This window comes from Trematomus bernacchii, unplaced genomic scaffold (genome assembly GCF_902827165.1).
Source record: "Trematomus bernacchii unplaced genomic scaffold, fTreBer1.1, whole genome shotgun sequence".
Classification (NCBI taxonomy): domain Eukaryota; kingdom Metazoa; phylum Chordata; class Actinopteri; order Perciformes; family Nototheniidae; genus Trematomus; species Trematomus bernacchii.
The window spans coordinates 4213550-4240901 of NW_022987662.1; the positions used below are offsets into that span (position 1 = coordinate 4213550).

The 27352-nt window shown below is 44.4% G+C and overlaps 1 protein-coding gene across 13 annotated transcripts in view; it reads left to right on the forward strand.

Moving 5' to 3' along the window:
* Positions 1-1896: 1896 nt before the first annotated feature.
* The window catches only part of gphnb (gephyrin b), an 84406-nt gene continuing 58950 nt past the window's right edge, over positions 1897-27352 (forward strand). For all 13 annotated transcript variants that reach the window (XR_004556332.1, XR_004556333.1, XM_034135433.1 and 10 more), the window contains exon 1: positions 1897-2216. Coding sequence is in view for 11 of the 13 variants with exons in the window: in XM_034135433.1 (XP_033991324.1) it covers positions 2153-2216 (64 nt within the window). In the remaining 2 variants the exon portion in view is untranslated. The remainder of the gene's footprint in view (positions 2217-27352) is intronic.

Sequence of the window (27352 nt, forward strand, 5' to 3'; positions counted from 1 at the left end):
ACTATCAAACACACTCTCACACTACATAAACACAGGCCCCTATACACCAGATGGGGTCCCCAATGTCTTCAGCCTCCCCCCCCCCCTGTATATATTTCTGCTCTACTATCTTCTCTCCTCAGCTCTGCCTCTCTGCACCAGCAAGGGAATTCCATCCTTCCAGGAATGCTTGCCAGCTCTGGACCGTGGAGTGTGTCTGTCAGTGTGTGTGTGAGCGAGCATCTGTTTGCATTGTGTGTTTACGTGCACATGCTCACGTGCATCTGTGCATAGTCACCGTTAACAAGGCCTGTTTAGCATCGGGTCCTCTCCATCATTGACAGGCTGACAGATGTGCATTGCTGTTGTGATGCCATGCTACGTAGAGCAAGATCCCCTCGCATGTTCTAAACCAGCAAATACCTTTCTGTCCACAAGCCTGAGTGTGAACTTTAAGAAAAGTAGTTAATGGCACTATTCTTTTTAACATGATAACATATGTAGTGTAAACTATTTGAAAGAGCAACACAGCAGAAGCAGAACTTTGAGTTGTGCTGACTTCCAGTGGTTAAACTGGCCTTGCTGCAGTGATGGAGAAGTGTACTGCAGGGTAAAGTGGTTCATCGTGACATCGCTGCTGGGTGTAGTTACACATCTGATACCAAACCACTCAGTGATAGGTGCAACCAAGGAGATCACAAACACACACTTTTCAGCCAGGTATTCAAATTAAAGTCAAAAGAAAAAGTTCAATGTTTTGGGAAACTATTTTCTGTATTTCAAAAAGTAAGATAAAATGATCAAACGGCAGAATTTTTTTAGAAAAATCGAACACAGTGTGCATATTTTGAAGCCAAATAAAGTGTATTTAAGCACAGGCGAAGATACAAAGTAGACTAAAACGAAAAGTACAGAAAGTTCTTCAACTAGCTAATTGGACTGGACTTGGCATGGTAGCTATCGGACAAAACTTAAAGTGTGAATATGCATGAAGATGGATGTTGAAATGTTTGTGAAGATGATTGTCCAACTTCAAATGTTCAAACAACATGGAGTAAAACAGAAAAACAGATTGGGGTTGTACTGGGACTTTCAGAGGGAACATAAGATCCACTGAGTAAAAATCCAACTGGGGTTAAGACATCAGTTAAGCTTTGAAGGTCTATTTCATGTCCTTGGCTGACTCACACCTCCTGTTGCTAATTGTAACACAATGGAAGAGGGAATTGGCTACTATATAAAGTGTGGAAATGGTGTCAGTTCTTTTGGTTCGGTCATTGGACACAGACATGGCAAAGCTTTTGAAGCGAGCCAGTCGCGCTGGAAGAGTTGCTCCATTTCTCGCCACGGTTACTGTGCTCATGTACGTGTGTTAATGAATTATGTATATTGATAGATTCCCAACAGAAGCTGGAGGATGGGCATTTTCTTTCCATGAGAATAAACAAGAGAAATTATACACCATGGAAGCGTGCAGCCATTCTATAAATAGAAGCGGTGCTTTTTCGCCCGGGGATGTAGTTGCATTTTTTACAGGTCAGACTGTGATCTTCTCTTAAGCCACTACATTGAGACATAGCGGACACATCTCTGGGGGGTCGCTGCTCTTAGAGGGGCCCCTTTAATCTTTAAATGCAGGGGTGCATCTCATAATAACTGTGTGAGGAGGAGGGGACTTTTATGGGGACCAAGGATGAGGCTTTCAGATTGAAACTGATACTGTCAATCAACAGGTTAGAGGTCAAATTAGATGCCTCTGAGCAGCAGAGATCTTAAACTTCAGCTTCAAAAAGGGCATCAAACATGAGAAAAGTGAGTGGCGTCTGCTCGTCTGTCTCCCCTAAAAGCCTTCACAGGAAATCAATAGTGGTCTCCATAAGACTTAATCTGGGATCCACACTACTACCGTGGCAGGCGGCCAGCTGAGTGATGTGTGCGGTTTAAACGGCCCCCGCATCCGGCCCGCTTATCTGTAGGTGTCCTGGTGATCGCTCTGCTCTCTACTCATCTCGTCTGGGGCTTTTTTTTTTCTTTCTTTTTTTTGCTGTATCCCAGCCCTCCTCCATCTCTTCCTCCTCTTCCTCCTCCTCCCCTCCCTCTCCCCACTAAGTTCGATGCGATCGGCTCTGGGCCCTGCCGTGAGTTCTCGGTGCGGGCGACAGCGCTGCTGAACATGGCGTCAGACGGGATGATTTTAACGAACCACGACCACCAAATCCGGGTCGGAGTCTTGACAGGTAAGCGCAGAAATTCCCATCGCTTCATTTAAATTTTTCTCACATTTCCATGGTTTCATTTCCGCCGGCTGTCCGTGCGGATCTTCATACATGTCGGCTGTTTTTTTGCGTGGCTCTCGGTCTCTTGCTGGCTTTTGCAGCCTCTTGAAGGCGACGCTGATTTTTTTCCCTTCTTCTTACACCGGCATGCATTCATGTACATGCCACATTACATCCAGTGCTTATGGGGTGGAAGCGATAAATGTGGGCTCTGCATTGGTTTGTGTCCGCTCATGTAGATGTTCTTGTCGAGCCGTTTTCACTGCTAAGGAAAAAGAGCTCAGTTTATGTGTATTGAATAATTCATGTCCCTATCTGCTTGTCAGAGCTGAAAATTACAGCTGACCGTGTGTTGTGTCGCTGCTAAAGATGCTCGGGCTATAGATTGCATTATTGACACCCAGCTGACCACAGCGATTTTTGAAGTGTTGCTCACGACAGTTGCTGAAGGTGGATGTGGTGATGAGCGCATCCTTTGGCCTATTAACAGCAGTGGAGGATCTGAGGGAAAAACTGTGAAAAATGACATCGGATGTGGCTTAATTTGTGAATGACAGTGCCGGCCGAGGAGTTTACATGACACATGATAACGGCTGTGGCTGGCTGTGGTGGGGCTGAACACACGGGTAAATCCTCCTGACATTCCTCTGAATGCAACGCGATGACGGCGCGTCTCTCACTTACCAATATTGGAAACGTTATGCGCTTGTATGCGATGTGCGGCTGTGAGGCGGCGGATGGTGTTAGATCTGGTCGCCGCCGGCCTTCGTGTGTGTGTGTGTGTGTGTGTGTGTGTGTGTGTGTGTGTGTGTGTGTGTGTGTGTGTGTGTGTGTGTGTGTGTGTGTGTGTGTGTGTGTGTGTGTGTGTGTGTGTGTGTGTGTGTGTGTGTGTGTGTGTGTGTGTGTGTGTGTGTGTGTGTGTGTGAACTACTGCTTTGTCATGTTTCTGATCATCAAACATCACGCCAGGATAATCCAGCGGTTGTTGTCATTATCGGAAAGTCATTTTTTGGAAGATATGGAGAGGGAGGGAGAGAGAGTGGTGGGGTGGATGCATGATAAAGGCTGTCCATAGGAATACCCCCCTCTCTGCCTCCCTCCCTTTCTCTCTCTGTCCATCCTGTGTGAGGTTGGGTAGATCAATATTGCATGCAAGCCGTGATCTCACACATAATGGTATTCCTCCGTATGGAAATCCAGCAGCACGGAGGAGGTGGTAGGCGATGTGTAGCGATGGAGGAATGACTGTGTAGAGACCCTCTCCTGAAATCTGCCAGGGAAACCCCTACCACCAACAACACCACAACCACCCGCCTTCTCCTTCTCCATCCCTCCTCCTCTCCTCTCCTGCTTTGGAAAGAAAGAGGAGGGGGGGCTGTCCATGGTGCTGAAATCCAGCGTCACTCACAAATCAGTGCGGTACTGACCCTACCACGGTAAATACTGCATCAGATAGATACACCCAGGGAAGTAGAGGAGGAAAACCCATCTCCAGTCACTTTTTTGTTCCTTTTCCATCACAGCTTTTTCCTGTATGATGAGAAATGTGGAGTTTATGTGAAGGGAAATAGTCGCAAACTCATGAGGATGTAGTGTTTTAAGCAGAAATAGCATGGTTTCAGATAGTTCCTTATTAATAGTTGGTCTTTGGCACCAGTTAGAGATTAGATAATACCTATCACCTTTTTTTAACAGTATGCCTACACCACATCAGCAGGGGTTCATTCTCTAATTCCTCACTTGAATCCCCCAACTGTATCCCTACTGTAGAGTGACAGATTGCAAAGTGTGATCTCGCTGTGCAGTGTTGACAATTCCAGCATACATATGTCGATGTTGAGCCGCGCAGAGACACAACCGACAAGCTTATTTGTCTTTTTTTATGTATTTGTGTGTGCTTATGGAGCAGGAAGGCTTGCACTGTCAGGGAAACAAAGCATCAAAGAAGTGAGCAGAAAATAGGGGGGGGAATGGTGCATGGTGGCATTAAGTTGCCATGTTTTACCTGACCCTTAGCCTTTTAAGAATCTAATCGTGGAAGGATTACTCATGGTTAGAAAAACCGCTGTGTGATTTATTTATTTTTATTTTTTCTGAGTTGATGCATTTTGACAGCAAAACGTCCCCTGCTGTGCCGCCAAGAGCAAGCAAAGCTCCGAATATTCAGGTTGGATCTCCGTTATAACGCGGAGCCTTTGTCACCACACCTCAGTCTTACACATCCACTAGTCATGCCATTAGTTTGCTGTGTTATAGGTCCTGTGTGAGCAGAATGCTAATAGACTGTGCTCAATCTCCCTTCTTATGAGGGTTAAAGGTCAGCTGTCCACTCCTGCATTCAGTCACCATCGAGGAGATGAGACCTTGGCTCACCCCTCCTCCATCACTTAGCCCCACATCCCTCCAGATAGGTGACAGAGCCCAGGGGACATCTCTGTTTAGACCCTGGACACACAGTGCCAGGGAATTCAGGCTGACGTGTCCAAGAATGTGTGTGTTTGAAAATAAAGTAAGACATTTTTAATATGTGGCTATTTTGTGAGGAAACTTCAAAACAGGATCATCGGGGTGAACATACTGTCACTTGTTAAAGATGTCACACTCAAAACGTGACCTTTTTGCAGGAGGGGATGAGAACTTCTCACGCTGGGTTTGACCCTCTGTGATGTTTGTGTTTTTCTATCTACCGGTTTGTAGGTGTTTGTGTGTTTGTGTATTTCGATGCACGAGTGCCCAGTTGTCTTGCTGTCGGTGTTTCTTCCTGTTGAGCATGAGTTTTAATTGTCCTGTGTCCCTCTCCCTGGGCCTGCCTCAGGGCCTGGGCACACACAGCTACACACTCTCTCACTTCCAGCTGAATATGTGCACCCTAATTGGTTGATGTGCATTTGTGTATATAGACAGAGTTACAGTTTCAAGTAAAGAGGTGGTGAATTGTGGCCTTAAGTTTGTAACAGGAAAAGGACCATCCAAAGATACATTACGATTCAGGCTTGCTAGTTTGCTTGTCTGACAAAGTATGATGCATAGTCTGAATTCATAATGCTATCATACTGTAGGCTTAACAAGGTATGTGTTGTGTAGATATTTCAGGAAAACTTCCACCAATGAGAACCAGGCTGGGTTACGTCACACATTGGAAGCACAGCAGCTGAGCTTTTATGCATTTGTAAGCATGCACAGTGTAGAGTGTGCACACGTGTGCATTCCCTTTACATGTGTGGTATGTGCATATGCATGTGACTCTTCTCTGCTCATTGTCTTTCTCCACTAATACTGCACTCTGGCTGGAAAACACAGCTTAGCAAATCCCCCCCCCCAGCCCCAAATATAGCTACTGTATGCATACCTTCCATGATCACACACGGAGAGAGATAGCGGAAGAGAGGTTGGCAAAGAGACAGAGAGAGAGAGAGAGAGAGAGAGCTGCAAACAGCATTCAGTGGTTTTTAATCTGTAGAAAGCCAGTGTGCATGTGGGGGACCATGCAGTATTATTACACGGCAACCCTCGATGCATGGGTCGCAGAAGCTCTTGGATGTTTGGCTTGATTTACAGCCCATAGAAACCTCCATTGATGCTGTATGCTAGGAGTGTGTGGGTAAACTCCAGCCCTTCCTCAAAGAGACACGGACACACACTCTGCACCGGGGCTTCCAATGAGGAGCCAGGGCAGGAAATCTCCACTCTGCGACAGACGGCACACATATTTTCCCTCTTCTTTCTCGCTCTGTGCATCATCTCTCCCTATCCCTCTCACGCTCTTCTATTTTTTTTTTTTGCCTCAGTTGTAACAACTGAGAGAGGCTCAGGGAAGTGTGGGCGGCTCTCTAAACTTACATGTCTATCAGAAAGACATGAATCGACAGCAGGCAGGCTTCCCAAAAACAACCACATTTAGATCACTCTCTAAACCCCTCTGTTAATAGAACAAATTCTGTGACTAGCTTTTATTTTGGCGGAGTAGTGGTCTATTTCCTGATCAAATGTGGTCAGCATTTGATTGGTCTGTCAAAAAAAGGTGAAGGTTTGCCCAAGCAAGTGGTCCTAGAAAAGGTTTTGGGAGATCATTATGACTAGTTTGAGTCACCATGCTTATCAACAAAACACATATTGCTCCGCCATATTCAAAGAAAACTTAATTTGTTAAATATGAGTTATCCTTTTGATGTAGACCTTTTGATGTGTTCCTGTACACGTGTCCACGCACATGGGTTTGCAGATATGTGTCCTAGCCTGCTTGTGTGTACTTGTCTGGCCGCAGATGGGATAATAACTATTGAATCTGCTTTTCCACATAATTTAATCTTTGGAGTTTGTCCCAAGCTCACCTTAAGAGATCAGCCGTTAAAAGGACTCGCTACAGAAACAGCAGTCAAGTCAGCAAGAGAGGCGACCTAGCGTGCCAGAGCACCTTGACCAAAAGAAGGAGAGACGCCGTCATCTGTCACTGAACGGTGTGGGAGGCTGCCAGGTTATGGAGCAATCTCCTCTCGCTGTCTCTTTCTGAATGACTCAATCTACTGTCTGAAATGCAAGCCAAGAATTGTACAATTAAAGGGAAGCTACTATCCGAGGCACACTTTTGACATCATCTGACTGTGACGTGCAGAAGATTCGCACCAAGCCTGCTTCATCTGCTTTTATTCTCAGTTTGTATTAACACCTCATTTGTGCTCTGGAAATATGTCCCGGTGTGTCTGAGCATGTCAGCTTTGGGTGTCACGTGTTTGTGGGCGTTGATGGCAGAGCTTGTCCTTTCGATACAAGGCATACATCAGTTTTGTTTCAGTTAAGAATTTCCAGCATTTCCCAAAACAACTTTCTTTCTTCGTTGCAACAAACTATTCTTAATGGAAACAAGTATTAACATGTCATTTTGCATATCTTTACCACATAGATATAGAAATACAAATAATAGAAATAACTGTAATATGTCCGTCATGAGGGTTGTTTGTCTGTTGGTCACCGTAGGAAAACGACTGTCCTCGATGTTCATGAAACTTGGTGAAAGGGTTGAGCAGGGGCCAACGGAAACCCCTTACATTTTGGAGCCGTTCCGAATCATGGCGTGCATTGCAAATCCATTTTCACTTTGGTTAACTTTGTGAGATAGAGCATTTGGCCTTGACTTGCCCTTCTGATTAGTTTGGGGATACAAGCGTAACAACTCTGTGCATGTTAACCCTATGGTTACACCCATTGAGTTCCTGGTGAAAAGAAGAGCCGAGTACAACATATGGCACGTAGCACATAGCTGTCTACAGGCTTCCTCAAGCCAACTGAGGTTAGCTTTCAAAATGACAGACAATGTTGACTTTCTAAATTGTGAGATAAAAACATTCTGCTTTCAAACTCAATTGTAATATTGGGAACTTCAAGTAGTCTACTTTTGGCCAGATACCCATGGGGACAGACAAAAATACCCCATCAGTCTTTAAAGCAGACTCAAGATGTATACAAATGATCTTGTTCTTCACCATTGAAATGTCTTAATCTGTGCCTTGCGACCTCTTCACATATTTGTAAAGTCTTTGTAACTGGTCTGTCTCTCCTCCCATTAGCATCACACTCATTATGCCTTCCCGTTGTTCACTGTGTTGACCATGAGACAGCCAAACGTAACATCCTGACATGGATGACATCATGAATGAAAAAGACAAAATACATGTTAGCATTCGCTTCACTGGTGATATAAAGATACGTGGTTTGGATGGGAATCGGAGAGCCCCAGGCATGCGTCTACACACTAGCATGATTTTATTCCTGCTTTTCTTTCCTGCTTTGACCCAACTCTCTATGTCTGCCTATGGTTGAATCATCTCTAAGCTGCTACTGGGGTGTTCCCTTGCAACAATATGTGGGCATCTGTTCAACAATATGCTAGTTTGAGACTTGGAAGAGAAGAGACAAACAGGGAAGATGGAGGAAAAAAAATGGGGCATACAGTTGTTCCTGTTTCTTATTTCTCATCCTTAATTATAGTCAAAATGTGAGGGTTATTTTGTGCAGACTGTAATATAAGTCACATGTTTATGTCTAAAACATTGATAACATTGGCATTTAAAGGGACATAAAGACAAAATGGTTGCACTGTCAGAGAATAAGCACGCACCAGAATGGTTTTATCCAACGTTAGTTACACTAGAAATGTTTTTGATCCGTTTGATTGCACGTGGTCAGACAAAAATGTATCTTTCGTTTTGGGTGGGGCTCATACTGTAGCAGCGATTTAAACACAAACTGACCCTTCACTTGCTTGTGCTTTCTCTTTCTCTCTCTGCATCACACACACACACACACACACACACACACACACACACACACACAGCTGTGACAGTGGACAGCAGTATGGCAGGTGGACCGCACGACCAGAATACACAATACAGGATCAGGGACACGAACACAGAATGAGAATGAAGTCTTCACTGCAAAGGAATTATTTTCAGCTTGGAGTAGTGGGGAGTGGAGTGTGTGTCGGGGCGGGAGGGGGGGGGGGTGACTTCTCCTCCCCTTTTGCACACACCCCTCTCTCTCTGCTTTCATAGGCCATGGAAATAATCCTCCCGTGCTGTGAATATTCTTTAATTGGGATGAGAGTTGGAACAAGAGGCAGACGGTCTTCGGCGGAGCAGAGTTTCTTGTAGGCTCTTGTCAGCTCTCCGGAGAAGAGCTCCGTCGGGGCTGGAAAGCTATTCCCAGACTGGATGCGTAGGTGTAGGAGAGTCGGTCCGTTCCCACTCCCTCCTGGCCTGAAGCCGTGTTACAGTCTGTCATTCATTCGAGGTGATAATCACAAGAGGCTAGCGTAGACAAAAGGAAAGTGGAAGATGTGCGTGATATCTTTGGGAGTAAGCAAAAGAGATGCTGGTGCTTTTTTGTGTCAGCACTTACCTTGTTTTTACAGAAAAACTTGCACCGGACATGCAGAGCTTGGAGCTATTGTGTGCTATTTATGTGTGTTAGTGATAAACAGGACATTCTAAAATGAGTTGTTACACCTTCCAGCAAGTGTTTCATGAGTGGTGAGGAACCTGTCCAAACCCTTTGACTCAAATGTTGGGCAACTTCCTGGTTCATTGCAGGTGAAGTTCTCCTCATTAGAATCCCAATAAACATATTTATTTACACACGTAAAAGGAAAGAAAATATACGTTAGCATAGTTACATGTTAAGATACAGACTCTGTCACTTGGTGTGCCCCAAGGTCAGACATTTACACATTATACATATTGTTGTTTCTCAGCGCACCTCCTTCCAGAATGAGTTTCTGGTTGGCTGCCGTAAAAACACATGACGTTTAAAGTGGAAACCTCCACTGGACCTCTACTGAATGTATTCTTTGTCAAGGTTCACTTTTGTTTTACCTTGATTTTTAGCACCCTCCGTCTTTACTGTACCTGCTTTGCATCCTCCTTCAGTGGTCTTCTCTGATGGTGTCTTTATATAGCCACTACATAGTGCAGTCAGCAGTTACTTTATAGCAGTCATTTGAAGCAAAAACGTGTCTATTGTCACTTGTCAAAAAAGTTCTGTTCCTATTCTGAATTGTATGTTATGCCAGATTTTCATTTTGTAATCTGGCAAAGGCATTTCCATTGCAAACTTTCTCTCTTCCTATTCTACTGTATCTCAAAAAATGAATTTGCGAATCTACAATTTGGTCATTGGGGAGAGATACGATGTCTGTACTACTTTTTTATTATGTATAGTTATAGGTTCCAACTTTCTTTTCCAGTATCATTAAATGCTCTACTCCCTTTACTCAAGAACTCAAACTAATTCCTGTTTTTGACATAAGTGCTGATGATACAGCGCGGATGTCTTAAGGACATTTTCCTTTTAAGACAAATTACACTTCTTGGTTTATTGTTTCTTTCTGAAGAGACGACTATCACCCCCCCCTCCCCACCACACTTTGCTTGGGTCGGTCCTCGCGATAACCTGTGCAAGCAGAGAAGCCGCTGAGTGATGGCGATACAGATCGAGATAAAGATACAGCGGTGCGTTTTAACTGATGAGTCACACTCGTGGCCCGCTGCCTCTGGATCCCGTGTCCCGGCTTGAGGTGTTAATTAGGACTGGAGGTACAGAGGGGGGGGGGGGTGTTTGAGGATGCAGGAAGGACGAGGAAAAACATTTGAGAGAAACAGAAAAGAAATCATTGATTCATCAGCGTTGCCCTGTGTGCTGCCATGCCGCCTCACGTCTTTATCAGTCCTCGGCTAATAGGTGTCTGAAACGTATACCTCCCTCATGTTTCACTTAGGAGAGGTCAGCTCGCCTGTATCCATCATCTGTCACAGGACGGGGGGGGGGGGGGGCTGTTGTCGCAAGGAGCCCCTAATTGAGATCAGGGGCTAGGCTAACAATGCTAACACAGTGTAACCCTCTTTTAGCCATATTAAACCATTAGGAATACCCACATTTTCAGTTTAAATGTATATTAGATCTGCTTTATCTGGTTGTTTGTAGTGTAGTGATCTTAAGGTTTTAACATTTTCTTGACTAGCCAACATCCCATTTTTAACCTGGTCGATGTAAACATTTATATTAGAGATTTTGCAGCTCCTTGAGCCGCAAAGCAACAGTTTATTAGACCATCAGCGCTGACAAGAATCAGAAGCTGGGAAGGGAAATACTCCTCACATCTTCCATGTAGTGCAGCAGCTATTAAATCTGGCTCACTGCTAGAAGAGACAGGGAACTTCATTTATGTCAACATCACTCAGGTTTTCAGTATTTCGACATTTGTTGCTGTTTGCCAAACAGAGAGAGAGAGAGTTGGGGGTAGTTTGAAGAGGGTTGGAAAACAAAAGACAGAAGAAACCAAGCTAGTGAAAGTGAAGTAAATAATTTGCACAATATGTGTAGCTTTTGTCGTAAAAGGTGTGCATGACAACATGTCTCCTTTTTATTTTTAAAGGGGCCCTATTATTATTATATTAGTATGTTGTGTCTCTACTGTGACATGTCTCCATGCTTCTATGTTCAGAAAGCTCTTTATTTTTCTCATACTGCCTGTGCTGCAGCACCTCTTTTCACCCTCTGTCTGAAACCAGAGCCCAGTCTGCTCTGATTGGTTAGCTGGCCGGGTGTTGTGATTGGTCAACAGTAAGAGATGTCCCGCCTAAGCCTATCACATATAATGCTTTGGAGCGCTAGCCAATAGAAGTGCAAGTGTTACAAAGTGATGTCACTGTGTTGCAGAAGTAAAAAAAGGAGTCCAATCGAGGCATTGGAGTGTGTGGCAGAGAACTTTGGGATTTTACATGCACAAAAACCTATACAACACACCACACCACACCACTGGAAAGGGAAGACCCCACAAAGTTGAACAGGGCCCCTTTAAATGTAACCATGTTAACAACAGCCAATAGAAAAGCTTGAGGTTAGGAAGCGCTGGACACTCAAACAAAGACAAGCGTCTGTACCAAGAAGAAGCGCTGCTAGAAAGATGTGTAGCGCTGTGTGACTTCTGGCTGTCACCCTTGGCAACGGCCTTTCCTCTCCTTCTTGACACGCTGCCAGGGTGTCCATTGGCTTGTCACTTGTTTAAACTCCCTCCCTCTCTCCTTCCTCCCCTCCATGCCTTCTTCCCGAGGCCCACAAGACCGGCCATGTCGAGCAGCAACGCGCTGATTGATTTGTTTGACACACGCTTCTGGGAACCACCGTAGTTGTTTGAATTTGTTTGAGTAGTGTTTCAAATGTTTTGGCGACAAATGCAAAGGAGACGCACTCAGAAAAGGATGATACTTGGGGGGAAAAACTCAAACATCCACGCGATTTTTGATGGTTCTCAATTAAAAAGGCTTTTCCCTGCAGTGTTTACAGTTGCTAAGTAGCGATCGCTGCGATTGCATTCATAATTGACAGTAATTATATCAGTCATTGGCTTGCTCACACATTTATATTTACATCACTTTCACTAATCAATTCCATATCAATGATAATTGAAATGGAGTTTGACGAGTGTTACAAGACTTGGGACTTCGGAGATAAATATAACGCTCTCTCCTTCCCACTCGTATATCACATTTTATCTCCAACCATCTTGCTTTTTCTCGCTCGCTATTTCGGTCCCCGTCTCCTCACCTTCCTCTCTCGGTCCACCTTTCTCACTTTTTTACCTTTAGCTGTCAACTCACTCCATCTCACCGGCGAAGCGAGGGAGCGAGCAGTGTGAGGGGAACATGTACATGTGAATAATGGAGAAGGCCAGCTTCTCCCTAACGAGGTGTGTTTGATGGCCGACCTCAGCCCAGTGTGTGTGTGCATGTGGGGGGGGTGTGTGTGTGAGAGTGTGAGTGTGGTCAAGGTGTTCTCCCATTCTCCTCTATTATTCAGCGTCATGCTTTTTCCGTTTCTACCACAAAACCCTTTCAGATCATGCCACTTGGGGATCAACATTTAATAGATACCCGCCCCCACACACACACACACTTGCATCACTGCCACAAAATGCTAATCCCATACACACACACACTCTCACACACACACACATACACACACACAATAACCAGTTTGATTGACGTGACGTGGCGTGGCTCACCAGCTGTGTTGCCATTTGCATCATGTATGGTTTTGCCATAGGCATGACTGGTTGTTTTCAATCGGGGCACATGACTGTGTACATTTGAAAAAGTGAGTCGGGGGATTTCTCACTCAATTGCCTCTGTTCTGCTTCATCGCCCCACCTGTTCTTTTGTATTCTGTCTTTTGATATTGCCGCAGCAGATTTATGGAGAGAGATAAGTCTCAGCACTACTTGTAAAAATCCACATGAATGTGCTGAAAAGCTTGACGTCTGATTTTGGCACCAGCACTTAAACGCAACATAGATGTGATGATGGGAGGACGTTGGAAGAGTCTAAAAACTAGAGTTGAAATGATAAGTCAACTGACAGGATTTGACTTCTCTTTGTTTTATATCATTGTTAATGAAACATGTTTGGGTTTTGGACTCATGAATAGACTAAACAAGTCATTTGAACATGCTGACTTGGGTTCCTGATTACTGTGATGGGCATTGTTGCACTCTTCTGACATGTCTTACAATTGTTAAGCTAAGTGATTGAAGAAGTCATCTAAAGATTGAATGGATGATAGAAAGAGCAGCTTTAAGGTTTTATTTCCAATCCAAAGTAGGTTGTAAGTTTAGAGAAATGAGGGCCATAGTTTTTTCGTTATCCTGCAGAATGACAAACAGACAGACAAACCAAGCCGAAAACATACCATCCTTGGCGGAGGTAATAATTGGCAAACTAAGCAGTAATCATCAGTTGTAGACCTAGGGGAAAGGAAAATGCATTTGTGATTAGCATAATTTATTTGCATATCATCACATACATTTGTATATCTTTGTCAGCACTAGTGAGTCTTATTTCTCTCAGTACATATTTGCCTAATAATTAAAGGTAACAGGTTTCAATTCCTGCTCAGCCTAACAGTCAAATCAATCCCTGGAAAAGTCCCTGAATGCTCTGGCTCCTCCAGGGGCTTCCCTCTCGGTTTCCCCTGCACTGACATGTACATGTATGTGTGTCTCTGTGGGATACGTGATGAGATGTGTGAAATATGGCAAGTGGAGCACTCTATTAGGCAGCCCCCCCGCTCGCCTCCAGGCGTCCTTCTGCTCCAACATACAGAGAGGCTGAGAGAGAGAGAGGGAGACGTCACAGGGTGCTGATGTGGTGGAGGGCAGAGTTAGATGTGTTTTTAAACAGGCGAGTCCGAGCCAAACACCCACCACCAAAGAAGAGCAGGAACTCCTGCCTTCAACAACCTCAGCTAGCATTAGCCTTGAGAGGAAGGACAAGTTTCCAACTGGGTGTGTGTGTATGAGTGTGTTTGTGTGTGTGTGTGTGTGTGTGTGTGTGTGTACATGTGTGAGCCCTGACAGTGGGAAGCTGCAATGTAATTGCTGACACTGTCCAGAGGATTGAATGTAATGAAGGTAGCTGCTTACAGGCTGCTTCATTAGTACAGCTGGGCCCGGGGCACTCCGTGTGTGTGTGTGTGTGTGTGTGTGTGCGTGAGTTTGTTAGTGTGCGTGCGTGAGTGTGTGTGTGTGTGTGTGTGTGTGTGTGTGTGGGCATGTTAAACTCTGCATCCTGGGAAATAAGGAGAGTCGAATGGTTCACGCAGACACACACATGTACTGTATTACCAACCACCCACTCACACATTAACATCACATCATGAAACATCAAATGGAACGCCTTGATTCCTACTATAAACCTTTTGAGGTCATTTCTTCTCTGATGTTTTTTTGGTGTGGCACTCATGAACGTAGCAGTTACGAAAATATATCTATTGTTGCAACACTTCTTGCACAATGCCTTTTTATGTCTTGTGTGATTACCACCTTAATGCATCGATAATTATGAGGTATATAGTTCTTTAATGGGCCGTCCTTAAACCTTATACCTTAAGTATTTATTGATGCTTATACTTGCTACTTTTAACCAAAAATATTTGAGTACTTCCTCCACCTGTGGCTGCAACTTGTCCGTTACTACAGTCATCTTTTTCACTTTATCAAATGATATATTTCGTACATAAAATTGGAATCTGATGGAGCTGCCGGTGTTGAGCAGTGGCTGGAAGTGTATTTTCCTCATGAATCCACAGACAGAGGCACCCTTAGCTTAATGCTGCATAGTGTGGGGTGCTGCAGAGTTCCACTTTGCTTTGTTCCACTGATTTCACGACGATTGTCGGCACAATGTGCTAAAGCCGCAGCTGTGCTCATCGGGCTTTTGTCTTGCCTTTTTTGGAAGCGTGGCTGGCATGAAATGGGATGTGTGGGCAGGGAGCAGGGGCTGGTCATGAGGAGGGCAGCCGGTGGACCAGACGATGATGAGGCTGCCATCTTCGCCACATGGGAACCCTGTGGAGATGCAGTTTAGATTAACTTTCCACTTAGTGAACAATGTGTCACTTACAATATGGTCGTGTCTCCTTGCTCCAGAAATCGCCTTGACAGCCGCACCTCTTGAGACACGCTCAAGCCCAATTGGGGTTGTGCGTGTGAACTTGCTTTGCCCATCAAACGATTCCCCTGGTCAGCATGACTGTGACCGTTCACTTTGATCAGAAGCCTTCCATTGATTTTGAATGGCCATCTGCCAGCCCAACCTTGACCTTGTAAGACTGAGTGCAGGCGCAGCATGACCCTTGACCTCCGTCTCTCCCTCCCTTCTGCCTATGGTCTCCCCTCTCTTCCTCCCTGAGTGAGAGATCACAGAGAAGCAGAGAGAACATTAAGCTTCCTCTATGAAGACCAATCAATACCTGATCTGATTAGGCCTAAGCACATACGTTTCTCTGCAAACTCTTAAAGCCGGCAGATAAAGAGCCCCATTGCTAATGTTAGCCAATAGCTCTCCATTTCAGAGCCGGTCTGCTCTCCACATCATCTATCTGTGGTCATATGCAGCAAAGTGAAATGAATGGAGCGAGTGTCTTCCATGCAGATTCACCCAGCTTCTCTGAGGATTCAAACTGGAATGAGCAGCTTAGCCGTGGTGGTACTGGTGCAGCCCTGGGTTTCCCTGCATCAGCAGCTTGGAAGGATGAAGGAGGAGAGGGGGGAGGGGGGAGGGGGGGGGGGGGGGGGAGACGGAGGCATGTGGAGGCAGAAGGGGAGAGGAGGGAAGCTTCTAACGGGAGGTATCAGAAATGTGCAGCTATATTGATGCCAGTGTAAGCACATTTCTATTGAAATCAATAGAGCTGCTCTCAAGCTCATTTTGGCTTCTAACAAGAGAATGGTACCTGGCTCACTAATGGAGCAGCCGTAGATAACACTCACAGACGGAGCTGAGTTGAAGAAAAAAAAGGAAAGAATATGCCTGTTAGGTGTGAATTCATGTATTTATTTGTATTTCTGACAGCTTGTAATGATTTTACCCTTGTTGTCTACAACATATGTTGTTTTCTGAGCTGCAGAATTCTTAAAACCTGCCAAATGAAAGAGTCTGTTCACACAAATTACACACGCACATTATTCTCTTTCTATCGTCTATTAAGGTGTCTGGCAATGCAGACAGTTTTGATTTGACTTTGTATGATTTTGAGGTATGTGTCTTTGAGACACTTTTTCTTAGTGTTGGGTTTCTTGGAAACAAAAGACTAGTATTCAATACGTTCCAACATTTACAAATCGCTCCGGTTTCCTTTGCATTATCCAAAACATTGAGATACATTTGACCTGCTATTGCTAATTAAAGTTAGTTATCTTTTTATGGTTAGTATGCTCTCTGCCAGCAAGTGTCTGTCCTCAACCAAAGACTGTTTTCAGGTGGAAGATATATCACACTGTTACGGCACTCCATGACCCGCAGTAAATTGTGTGTTTTTGTAGTTTCAAAATGGCCAACTGATTGTTAATAGTTTTTTGATTAATGATCCTTTCACCTCAAATACATGGGTATCAATATTTGAAGGTTCTGCACGTAATAGTTGAGCATTTGGATTTGCATTGCCTGAAACAAGTTGTTAATAATAACTTTCATCTGCAGATGGCTATAGAAGGTATTTGAGTTTGATTTACATACACATTTTGAAAGCTAAATCTAGTTAAAATTGGAGTTTTCTACGGAAAAAGATACTGTTCAATTTTAAAATGTCATTTTTGTAATACTTTGAACAAAGATATGCCACTTTGATCATTGTGATGTGTTTTTTGTCAGTCTCTTTTTGGGTGCTTGTTGAATTACTTTTTGTCCAAAAGTAGTATGCGATGTATCATGGTTTTCATAGTGAACTGCATCATATGAATGGCTGCACTGCACATACACCACATGCACTCAAGTGTTCAGAGAACACACATTAGGTTTGTGTCTATGTGTGTAAACAGCTGTTGGAAATGCCACGGAGAGCTGGCTTGCCGTGGGCCCTCTGCCACTGAAATGTCATGCTACATGTGGAAAAAAAAGGCTACGATACCTCACCCTCCCACAGCCACACACAGGCCGGGCCCACGTGCACACTCCTATATGATAATGCCAGCGAGCCACAGACACATCCCTCACGCCTGTTGTCATTAGAAACAAGCCTCATTATACCCCGAGCCTGTGATTTATGATTAATATTCACAAGGGGTGTGGTGGTTCGTCAAGCCCCTCCAATCCATTGATTTCATTGAACAAGAAAAACATAGAAGTGTGTGTGTGTGTGTGTGTGTGTGTGTGTGTGTGTGTGTGTGTGTGTGTGTGTGTGTGTGTGTGTGTGTGTGTGTGTGTGTGGTGTGTGTGTGTGTGTGTGTGTGTGTGTGGTGTGTGTGTGTGTGTGTGTGTGTGTGCTGTGTGTGTGTGTGTGTGTGTGTGTGTGTGTGTGTGTGTGTGTGTGTGTGTGTGTGTGTGTGTGTGTGTGTGTGTGTGTGTGTGTGTGTGTGTGTGTGTGTGGTGTGTGTGTGTGTGTGTGTGTGTGTGTGTGTGTGTGTGTGTGTGTGTGAGCTGCAGGGGCACTCCAGTCAAGGCGTGGGAAATGAGAAAGGCGAAGTAGAAAGGGGGGGGGGGGGGAGGTAGGGTGCCATATTCAAGGTCGCTGTATTCCCTAACGCTGTAAATTGTCTCTGGAAGTTTTTTTTCTGAGGCTTCATTAGTAAGTGTCCTTTCAATATTTATGGCCATGTTAATAAAACATCAATACGAGAGGCCTTTGTTGAGGGCTCCAGTCTCGCACTTGTGACAAAGAGGGGTTCAGGTGAGTGCTGTGCAGAGTGTGAGAAGTGACTGAGAGTGGGCTGACTCGGCTAGATCAGGAGAAACAGACACATCGTTTTTGGACACGCTCTGCCTCATGGAAAGAAGTTCAGTTAATATCTGGGGAAAGGGAAAATAATATGTTCTGCTTTGATTGTTGGTGTTTTGTTGATTGTCTTTGAGTGTGTTTCCTGAAAATAGTGTGAGTATGTATTGTTTGTTTCTGTTTAAGTGTGCTGGTGTCGGGGTTTGGTCTCTGGAGCAGGCCTCTGGAGTTTTATAAAACATCTTCCAAAGTGCAAGCAGTGATGGAATTTGTGATAAATTCATCTGTTGAGTAGTTTCTTTATTAACCAATTCATCATCAGTCTATTATATGTCACAAGTAGTTCCTAGAAATGTCATAGGTTGTCTCAAATTGCTTTTCTTGTCCAACCAACAAGCCAAAAACCCAAAGATATTCAACTAAAGATAATAGGACAGAGGAACACTGCATATCTTGGTGGCCTTGCTCAAGAGCAATGGTCAAAGGGGTGGGTGTGCAGGGTAGTGATCAGTAGTGAAAGTGTTTCGGAAAACTATTAATTGATGAATCATTTAGTCACATGCACTTTCCATACAGAATGGACCAAAAGGCCTATAAAGTAAATATTGATGTTGTGTTTCGTAGAGTGTCCACCAATATAATCAATCCCAGTGTGAGCAGAATTGAGATAAACATAAGTCTTCATAATAGTTGGTAAAACTGCAAAGGCCCATCATGGTCAGATACTGTTATCTAGATTCCGTATCAAGATACAGATCAGACGATAATGTCAGGGGCAAATTAGGTGTCATTGATACTGTATTTTTCAAATTGACACCCTTACTCTTTTCTTTCAAATAATAACAATAAAAGCCCTAATATTTACTCAATAATTGTCCAATTCTTGAACAAGCGCCTGATTTTTTTATTTAACATCACCAACATCGAGTTTCTTGACCCAGTACAGCACTCCCTATTTCTTTTTACTGACACATCCATCTTGACACGCACTTCCCATAATTGAACACTCCCATTTATGATCTTGCAAAGATGGCAAAAAGAAAGGAAAGTAGGCATCTTCCCTTCATCTTTTTCATCTCATTCACCCCTCCATGTTTTTTTATGCATTCCCCTGCATGTATCTCCTTGTATCCTCCCCCTACCAGTCATGTCCCCCTCTTCCCATTTTACTACTCTCTTTTATATCCTGCACCCACCCCTGCCCTCCCTTTTTGCTTTCCAAGTATTCCCACCGCTGATCCCATCTCCTCATCTCTCTGTTCTCCCTCCTCTCATCCAGTATGAAATGCTCTCTTAATCCTGTCAGGATTAGGTTCTGCTCACACTCCCTAAACACCAAATGTCCATCCTATACCACCTCTCCACCTCCCTCCCAACTCTGGGATGGAGCTCCGTCTCCTCTCTGGGGGGGGGGGACAGGTAGGGGGGAGCCAGGGCCACAGCTGTGAAGAACAGAGCTGTCTTTCCCCTCTCTGTCTTTCTGTCTCTGCACATCTGGTGCGTGGGGGGGGACTGGGCCATGTTGTGTTTTGTCCTTGGCTCAGCATGGTTGCCGGATTTCATCCTGGCTATGTGCTGGAGTAGTTTTGGATTTGAGATGCGGATCGGCCCACTGCTGTACCCACACGGATGAGCCGAGCTCCTTTGGTGTAGTAAGCGATGGTTATTAAGCCGATGGAGTAATTATTAGCTGCAGCATTAGCGTGGGCCCGGTGCGTTTCTTGGTCCGTTTCCCTCCGTAGTGTTCCTCAATGGCTGGCTCGGCAGTAGCAGGTGGAGTGTCGCACTCCTTGTATTATGTAACTCCACCCCAATTTAGATCTGACTTCAAATAAATGAAAATCAAGCCGCTGGTTGGCTCCTTTCCCTGCGGATATAAATAGCATTTTCAAATCTTATCTAGAAACAGTGTTGTAGAGGGGAGAGGCTTTGAAATGCAGCCCGACGATTAGGATCCCATTGTTCCGCTCCACACCCCCTCCATTCTCCCGGCTGCTTACAGTAAGCCTGAGGATCTGTGTGCATGTGCCTGAGTGTGTCGCCCTGCACATGTGTATGCATTCATCTGCATCACAGGGTGATTGAGATAGTGGCTAATGGTAAGATAGCATGTGCATGTGCGTGGTGTCGTGGGTTTGAGAGTTTGTGAGTAATTGCTGTGTGTGTGTGTATATGTGTGTGTTGCTGCTGGGTGTGTCTTTGATGATGGATGCTGTGCTTCTGCTGCTTACCCCACTGCTCCTCTCAGAATTAACAAGGTTGCTAAGATACAGTGGGCTTATATTAGATTAGGTTATCTGCTGTTATTGCTGTTACTATATTTTACCCAGCACCGTGAAGCTTTTATTAATTTGGAAATGTAGCCTGCCATGGAATGAAGATGCTGGTATTTGTGCACCAGTGCTCCTCTCCTCTTCTGGTTGTTGTACTGAAAGCCCCCTAGTCAAATGTCTACCCCACCCCATTACAATCTGGAGGCGGGTCCATACCTCTATTCATCATTAAGCTCATTTAATCCGAGGCCTGGGGCCCAGTGTTTCCATTTGACACAGAACAAGCCAGTAGAAAAGGAGACAGGATGCAGTGATATCACTTTGGCGGAGGCTTATTGGTGTGCAGAGGTGTTGTCCCTCCCACCAGCAGATGTCAGCCCAATCCAATGTTCGACCTCCATAGTAGCTTCTTCAGGGCTGGAGGGCCATTGGCACTGCTGTTAGCCGATAAAGAACAGGAAACAATACAGATGCCAAGTGGGCTGTTCAGATGATGAAGGCAATGCTCTCCCTTCACTGTTGGATTTGCCCATTTTTCTGTATTCATGTTTTTGGACAAACGGATTGAGCTCTTGTGTCAGGATGAATTACATTTGAACTGGAAAAGCATGTTTAACGTAATGGAAATTGGACATTGAATTCTTGACTAGAACTTCACACAATATCAAAAGAAAAACAAGACAGCTGTAGATTATTGTGTTTCCTTTTAAGGACAGCATAGTGCCATAATGATGGATAAACACTGTCATAATTGGGCTGGAGGCAGACTTTGGCACAAGCCACTCTCGGCGCTCTGTCTTGCGCTGTGATTTGTAGCACATGTTGTAAAATTGCTGATCCATGGCAAGATGTCCAAGGCGGTGTGTGTGTGTGTGTGTGTGGGTGTTCATGTACCTGAAAGAAGTGTATTAGCCTCTCCGGGGTGTGTGTGTGTGTGTGTGTGTGTGTGTGTGTGTTGTGTGTGTGTGTGTGTGTGTGTGTGTGTGTGTGTGTGTGTGTGTGTGTGTGTGTGTGTGTGTGTGTGTGTGTGTGTGTGTGTGTGTGTGTGTGTGTGTGTGTGTGTGTGGTGTGTGTGTGGTGTGTGTGTGTGTGTGCTGTGGTGTGTGTGTGTGTGTGATGTGTGTGTGTGTGTGTGTGTGTGTGTGTGTGTGTGTGTGTGTGTGTGTGTGTGTGTGTGTGTGTGTGACCTGCTATAAGGGAAACCCCATTAGTGTGGGATCCCAGGGAGATAATGAGTGCTGACTGCTTTATGTCCTGGAAATGATTGAGTGGAACATATAAGCCGTTTTATGAATCTTCTCTGCTAGCGGCTAACAGACTGACAGCACATAGCCTGCTAGCTAACCTAGAGTTTCTCTAGGCTATGAGGGAAAGACACCTAGCATGTGTGCTATAGCTGCAATTGACTGTAATGCACAGATGAGGGGCTACTAGCATCAGTGATTGGAGGTAAAACAGCTCATGATATGATCTTAAAAAATAAGTGCTTAATCTTTTGCTTTTGATTTACATCTGGTAGCACACATACATCACTTACTGTTACAATAATTGGTAAAGTACATTTATTTCTTTATTTATAAGCTATCTTACGATAGCAGGTGTTTTTTTCACAAAGCTATCTATATTACAAAACTAGTTACAGGGTTCTTACGGTCATTACAAACCTGGAAAACTCATGGAAATTCAAAATGCTAATTCCAGGCCCTGGAAAAGTTATGGAAAACAATATTTTTCCCCAAAATTTGGAAAAGTCATGGAAATGTGACTAAAATTGCATCAAATATAATTTATATTTTAGCTAATCGCCGAAATAGTAATACTATAATGATAATAAATACTGTATCGTATAGTAATGAAACGTAAAATGGCATTTAACTGACGAGGTATTTTGCTGGTGAGAGATTTTAGTTGCTTTAGCGTGTAGAAGCTAGTAAGCCTATTATTTGATTTGTTTTAGATAGGCACAACATGTTTCAGACCTTATTTTCCTGTTCCATGTTCAAATAAACCATTTTCAGTGGTACCGCTGAGACAGAGTAATGTTTTTGGTCATGGAAAATTAGGTATAGGTCATGGAGAAGTCATGGAGAAGCATTGGTGAAAAAGTGTATGAACCCTGTAGTTAGTTGATTCACTGTCTTTTCACGGCTAGCTTACTTAGCAGTTAATGCTAATACAATCACACCACCTGTTTCTCCCGCCACCTTTGCTCATTTGTTTGGTTTGTTCATGTATTTTTTGTCTGTTCAGTGTTTATTGTTAATATGCTCAAAATAAATGTCCTATGAGTCAAACTGGTAAAGTGAGTTTAAACTGTCCATCTCTAAAAAGTCAACTTTTCATTGGACAGGAAAAGTATGTCAAATTGTAACCTGAAAAGTAGACTAGTAAAAAAGGTACAATATTTACATTTAATTTAAATTCACAAGTAAAGCACAAGTAGCCCTACCGTAAATAAGGACAATACACGACCTTCCTTTTTGTCTGATCTTGTTATTGTTGTAACAGTGAATTAACATCTGACTTTTTATAAAACAGTACTTGGCTATATGGTTGTATTTTTTAGACGTGGTAGATGGTTCTACACTGTTTTACGTCCAGAAGAGCCAGCACATGAACACAGCACTACAGAAACACTTTTGCCATAGATACTTTTCCCACTCCCCGTTCCTTTCCTTATAAGCATAATTCCCTCTGTGTGTTCTCGTTCACTTCCGCTCTTTATTGACATTTTCCCTCCATGATCAGCTCTCTTTGGTCTCTTGATGTTTTCCCCTGTGTGCTGATCTCTCCTGCTCTGCTTTGGCTTAGCGATTAACCCTTTGAGAGTAAACGCAAGTGTTTGGCTGTGCACGCCTGGATCCCATGTGTGAGTAGTGTTGGCCTGTGTAATGCTTCTGAAGCACAGGCCTCCTGCTCTCCTCCCACTGCTGGAGCCCGGGGACATCAGGCTTCAACACTCACACACTCATAGGAGGAGGCAAATATGGGATGATAGGAGTCAATACAAGCATAGGCACCAGACAATAGATATCAAATTGAGAGATCATATAATTACAAAGATTCCAATATAAATATATACAGTGGGGTTTAAAGGAGAGGTGTCATGGCCATTTCCACTGATCATAATTCCATTGTTGAGGTATACTAAAATAGATTTATACTGTGCATTTTTCCAAACTCACATTGGTTTCTCATACAGCATCTCTGTAAACTACTTGTATTCACTGAATTTCACTATTTGCCTTTAACGGCTCGTTGTAGCTCCAAAAGCTCCAGCCCCCACCCTCCCTGTGAGCACGGTGTGCTCTGATTGGTCGGGACGTTGTGAATCGCGCTGAGCTCCGTGGAGGTGTTGCTTCCTTGTTTAGGATACATAGCGAAACACAGCCAAATTCATCCTGAGCACACACAAAGTCACATCCGAAGTAAAAACAATAAGTGTGGCTTGATATTGAGTAAGAAAAAGGTTGATAAACGCTGTGAGAATGGGTCTGCAGAGAGAATTTTGCCGCGATCCCAACTGTCTGTTATCAGCCTGCAGCCAGGGAGGAGAAATCAGCTGAGCTGCCTGCTCCCTGCACACAGATGTGTGTGTGAGGAAGTCCGTGGATTGGTCAATTTGGACCAATCAGCGGGGGCTTAACGTAACGGCTCCGCGGACGTAACGTAGCGGCTCTTCGGGATTGGTCCATTTCGTTCCGGGTACCGCTTGACATCATGCCGTACCCGGAACGAAATGGAAGACTCAAATGGCCAGTGACGTATCTCCAACGAGGCGTTTTGGGGAGGTATTTTCTGTGTTAGAGTTTTACTCGCTACAGGGTGTACTTTGAGGGTTTTGACTCTGCACACCGTTTACATGCATAAAAACCTTCATAACACACAAGGGGACGGGTAATAACCGGAAAAGCATGACATGGGAGCTTTAAGACATAATGACACACCTCAAATCCGTTTTTTTCAAGTTTAAAAAAAATTGTTATTTTTTCACTATTTTCATTTATACTTTTTGTTATATATATCAATGCACTTTGTAGCATAGTTTTTACCCAGCTGAATATTTTAGTTTGAACTTTTTTGTTGACTCGTGACCTTGAAAACAGTGGTTTGACAAAAAATAAAAAATTCTTTCTTTTGGAGCTTTACAGTAAACCAAATCCTATTCTATTTTGCACCTACAAATTAAAGCTGATTAATACAAATGGAAACATAAATAAATAATAATAATAACAACACTCCCAGAAAGAACAAATGCATATAATGTCTGCATGTTAAAGAGCAGTCTTTGGTTGCACTTAATATCAGGAATGTCAGATATGAAAATCGAGTGAATGGAAGTTTCATTTCCTACATATGAGCATCTTAAAATGCCTGACCCCATAATAGCAGTATGATGTTCCAGTGTAGAACCATCCTCGACTCTGACAACTGTCTGTCTGGCCTCTTGCAGTCTTCTGGTGGTTACCCAGCCATGTAGAAGCATTGACCTTTTAGCTCGCTGTGCACCGTATGTACGATGGGGGATAGCGTCCTCTGGGGGGGGACGGGGTCACTGCATTGCGTCTTCACTTTGACCATGAGCTTGGGTTAAGAGTGGCTGCTTAGGGATCAAGTTTGAGTCCAAATCATTAGAGGGTTTAAAGCAGAGGCAATGTTAAGTGGGCAGCTTCTGTGAACATGTAGTCCCTGGCTTTCCCACATTGCGGGATTTAGTGCGGACACGGAGATGATGCAGTGCACCGCTGAAAGCTGAGCTGCAGATTTACCTGGAGAAAGGTGCATGGGCGGAGCTTCAGAGGTGGGAGGGAACAAACGTCATCAATTCTCGCACGCCTTATCCCCCTCCCCTCTCACTCCTCGTCCTCCATCCTCCCTCCCTCTTCCCCCTTCTCTCCCCTGTCTTCAGCTCATGCACAGGATCACATTAATATTCCTTTGAAGCCTGTTTCAACTGCAGCCAGATTTCCCTCTCTTCCACTCTCACTCACTTTCTCCCTTTTTTTGTTTCCCACTCTTTTCTCCCTCTTGCTTTCTGTTTCTTTTGTTTTGTGGAAGAGATCACTTTCACACCATTTCTACTAGCCCGTGCAGGGAGGGGCAGTTTTATTACCTTCACTCAGGAGTTCCCCTTGTTGCACACATGCACGCACACACACACACATCGAGGGGTGGTGGGTACCGATGCCTTTGACAGAGCGTGTTGATTGGTTCAGAATGGTTGCTGCCTCTTGTAGGAGAGTGGAACGGCTATTTTTAGATCAAGGGGTAGCTGGGAGAGAAAGACTGAGGAGAGCTGTGTGTGTGTGTGTGTGTGTGTGTGTGTGTGTGTGTGTGTGTGTGTGTGTGTGTGTGTGTGTGTGTGTGTGTGTGTGTGTGTGTGTGGTGTGTGTGTGTGTGTGGTGTGTGTGTGTGGTGTGTGTGTGTGGTGTGTGTGTGGTGTGTGTGTGTGTGTGTGTGTGTGTGGTGTGTGTGTGTGTGTGTGTGTGTGTGGTGTGTGTGTGTGTGTGTGTGTGTGTGTGCGTGTTGTGTGTTGTGTGTGTGTTGGTGTGTGTGTGTGTGTGTGTGTGTGTGTGTGTGTGTGTGTGTGTGTGTGTGTGTGTGTGTGTGTAATACTGCAGTCTTGAAGGAAGTTCCCTCTTCACACACACACACACTTATGCAGCAGTGCCCCTCTAAAGCCAGGGTGGTGTGTATTCCATGTGCTGCTTGCTCCCCTTTTTCTCTCCTCCCTCAACCTTTTTTCTTGCTACATCTCGCCTCCCCCCCCCCCCCCCCCCCCCCCCCCGCAGTCTTTCTGTCCCTCTTGTTTCTCCCTCTCTTTCTGAGCTGGCTCGGTGTGCAAATGTCAGCACTCTCCCATTTATTTGCCAGAGCCCAGAGCAACGTCCTGCACCCTCTGTTTACCTCCATCTCCACAGCGCTGCCCCATCACCACTGCTTTCCCCCTCATCACCCCCACCCCCTTTAAAGAAATCCGTCCATCTTACATTATTTTCATTTCTTTTTCAATCTCCCATTTTCTTCCCCACCACCCCTCAATCTCATCGCTCCATCCTCCAGCTTCCTTCCTTCCCCCCCTTTGCCATCCCACTTTCATTTTTTACACCATTCTTGCCTCTCCCATCCCCTCCCTCCACCCCTCCTCACGTTCATGGATCATGGCACTTCATTGGACTAACATCATGACATTTCCAGTTTTGCCTACAACTAGCTATCAAGCTATCAAGTTTTTTGGATTAAATCCACTGCACCACCATCGACCTCCCTCCTCCCTCCTTCGGTTTGCATCTATTTCAAGACACGAGTGTGTCCGTTCACGTTTGCCCCCGTTAGATCACAAAACACCTTGTCCCTCTCTTCATCCTCCTCGTCTGTCTCTTCCTGTCTACTCTCACTTTGTGATTTTTCCCCCCCCCATTTTCATCTCCCCATGTCTCACACTATCCGTCACTCTATCCGCCTGTGATCACCGAGATGACTCATGTGGCTCGCACCTGCTCTGCAGGAGAGGGGAAGCCGTGGGTTTGCAAGGAGAGGTTAGAGATGATGAAGGTGTGGCTTCACAGGGACTGATCAAAAAGCCTGCATGGTGAAGGTGATGTCAGTGTTTTCTTTATTCACATAACGGCCATATTTGATTTGTAACATACAAAGATAGAGAAGAAAATATACCAGGTCACACCAGACTTTTTTATAAACAACTACACTGAAAACCAAAATGTAGCTTATTGTCACAGGTGTAAATATGAATACAGAAATGCAACACAGAACTATTCTTAGATGTGGAGGCGTGTGGCGCAGTGGAGCCTTGGTGTTCGGATCAGGGGGTCACAGGTTCAAACCCCACTGCAGTCAGCATGTCGTTGTGTCCCTGAGACACTTCACCCCAAATTGCTCCTGTGGGGATTGTCCACAGTATTGAGTATGTTAGTCACTTTGGATAAAAGCGTCTAACAAGTGACATGTAATGTAATGTAATGTAATGTGCTTGGATCGGAGTGTCTTCTCCTTTAGGTTTCACCATCTGATCAAAGAAAGATAACTTTGGTGTGTTTGGTCATT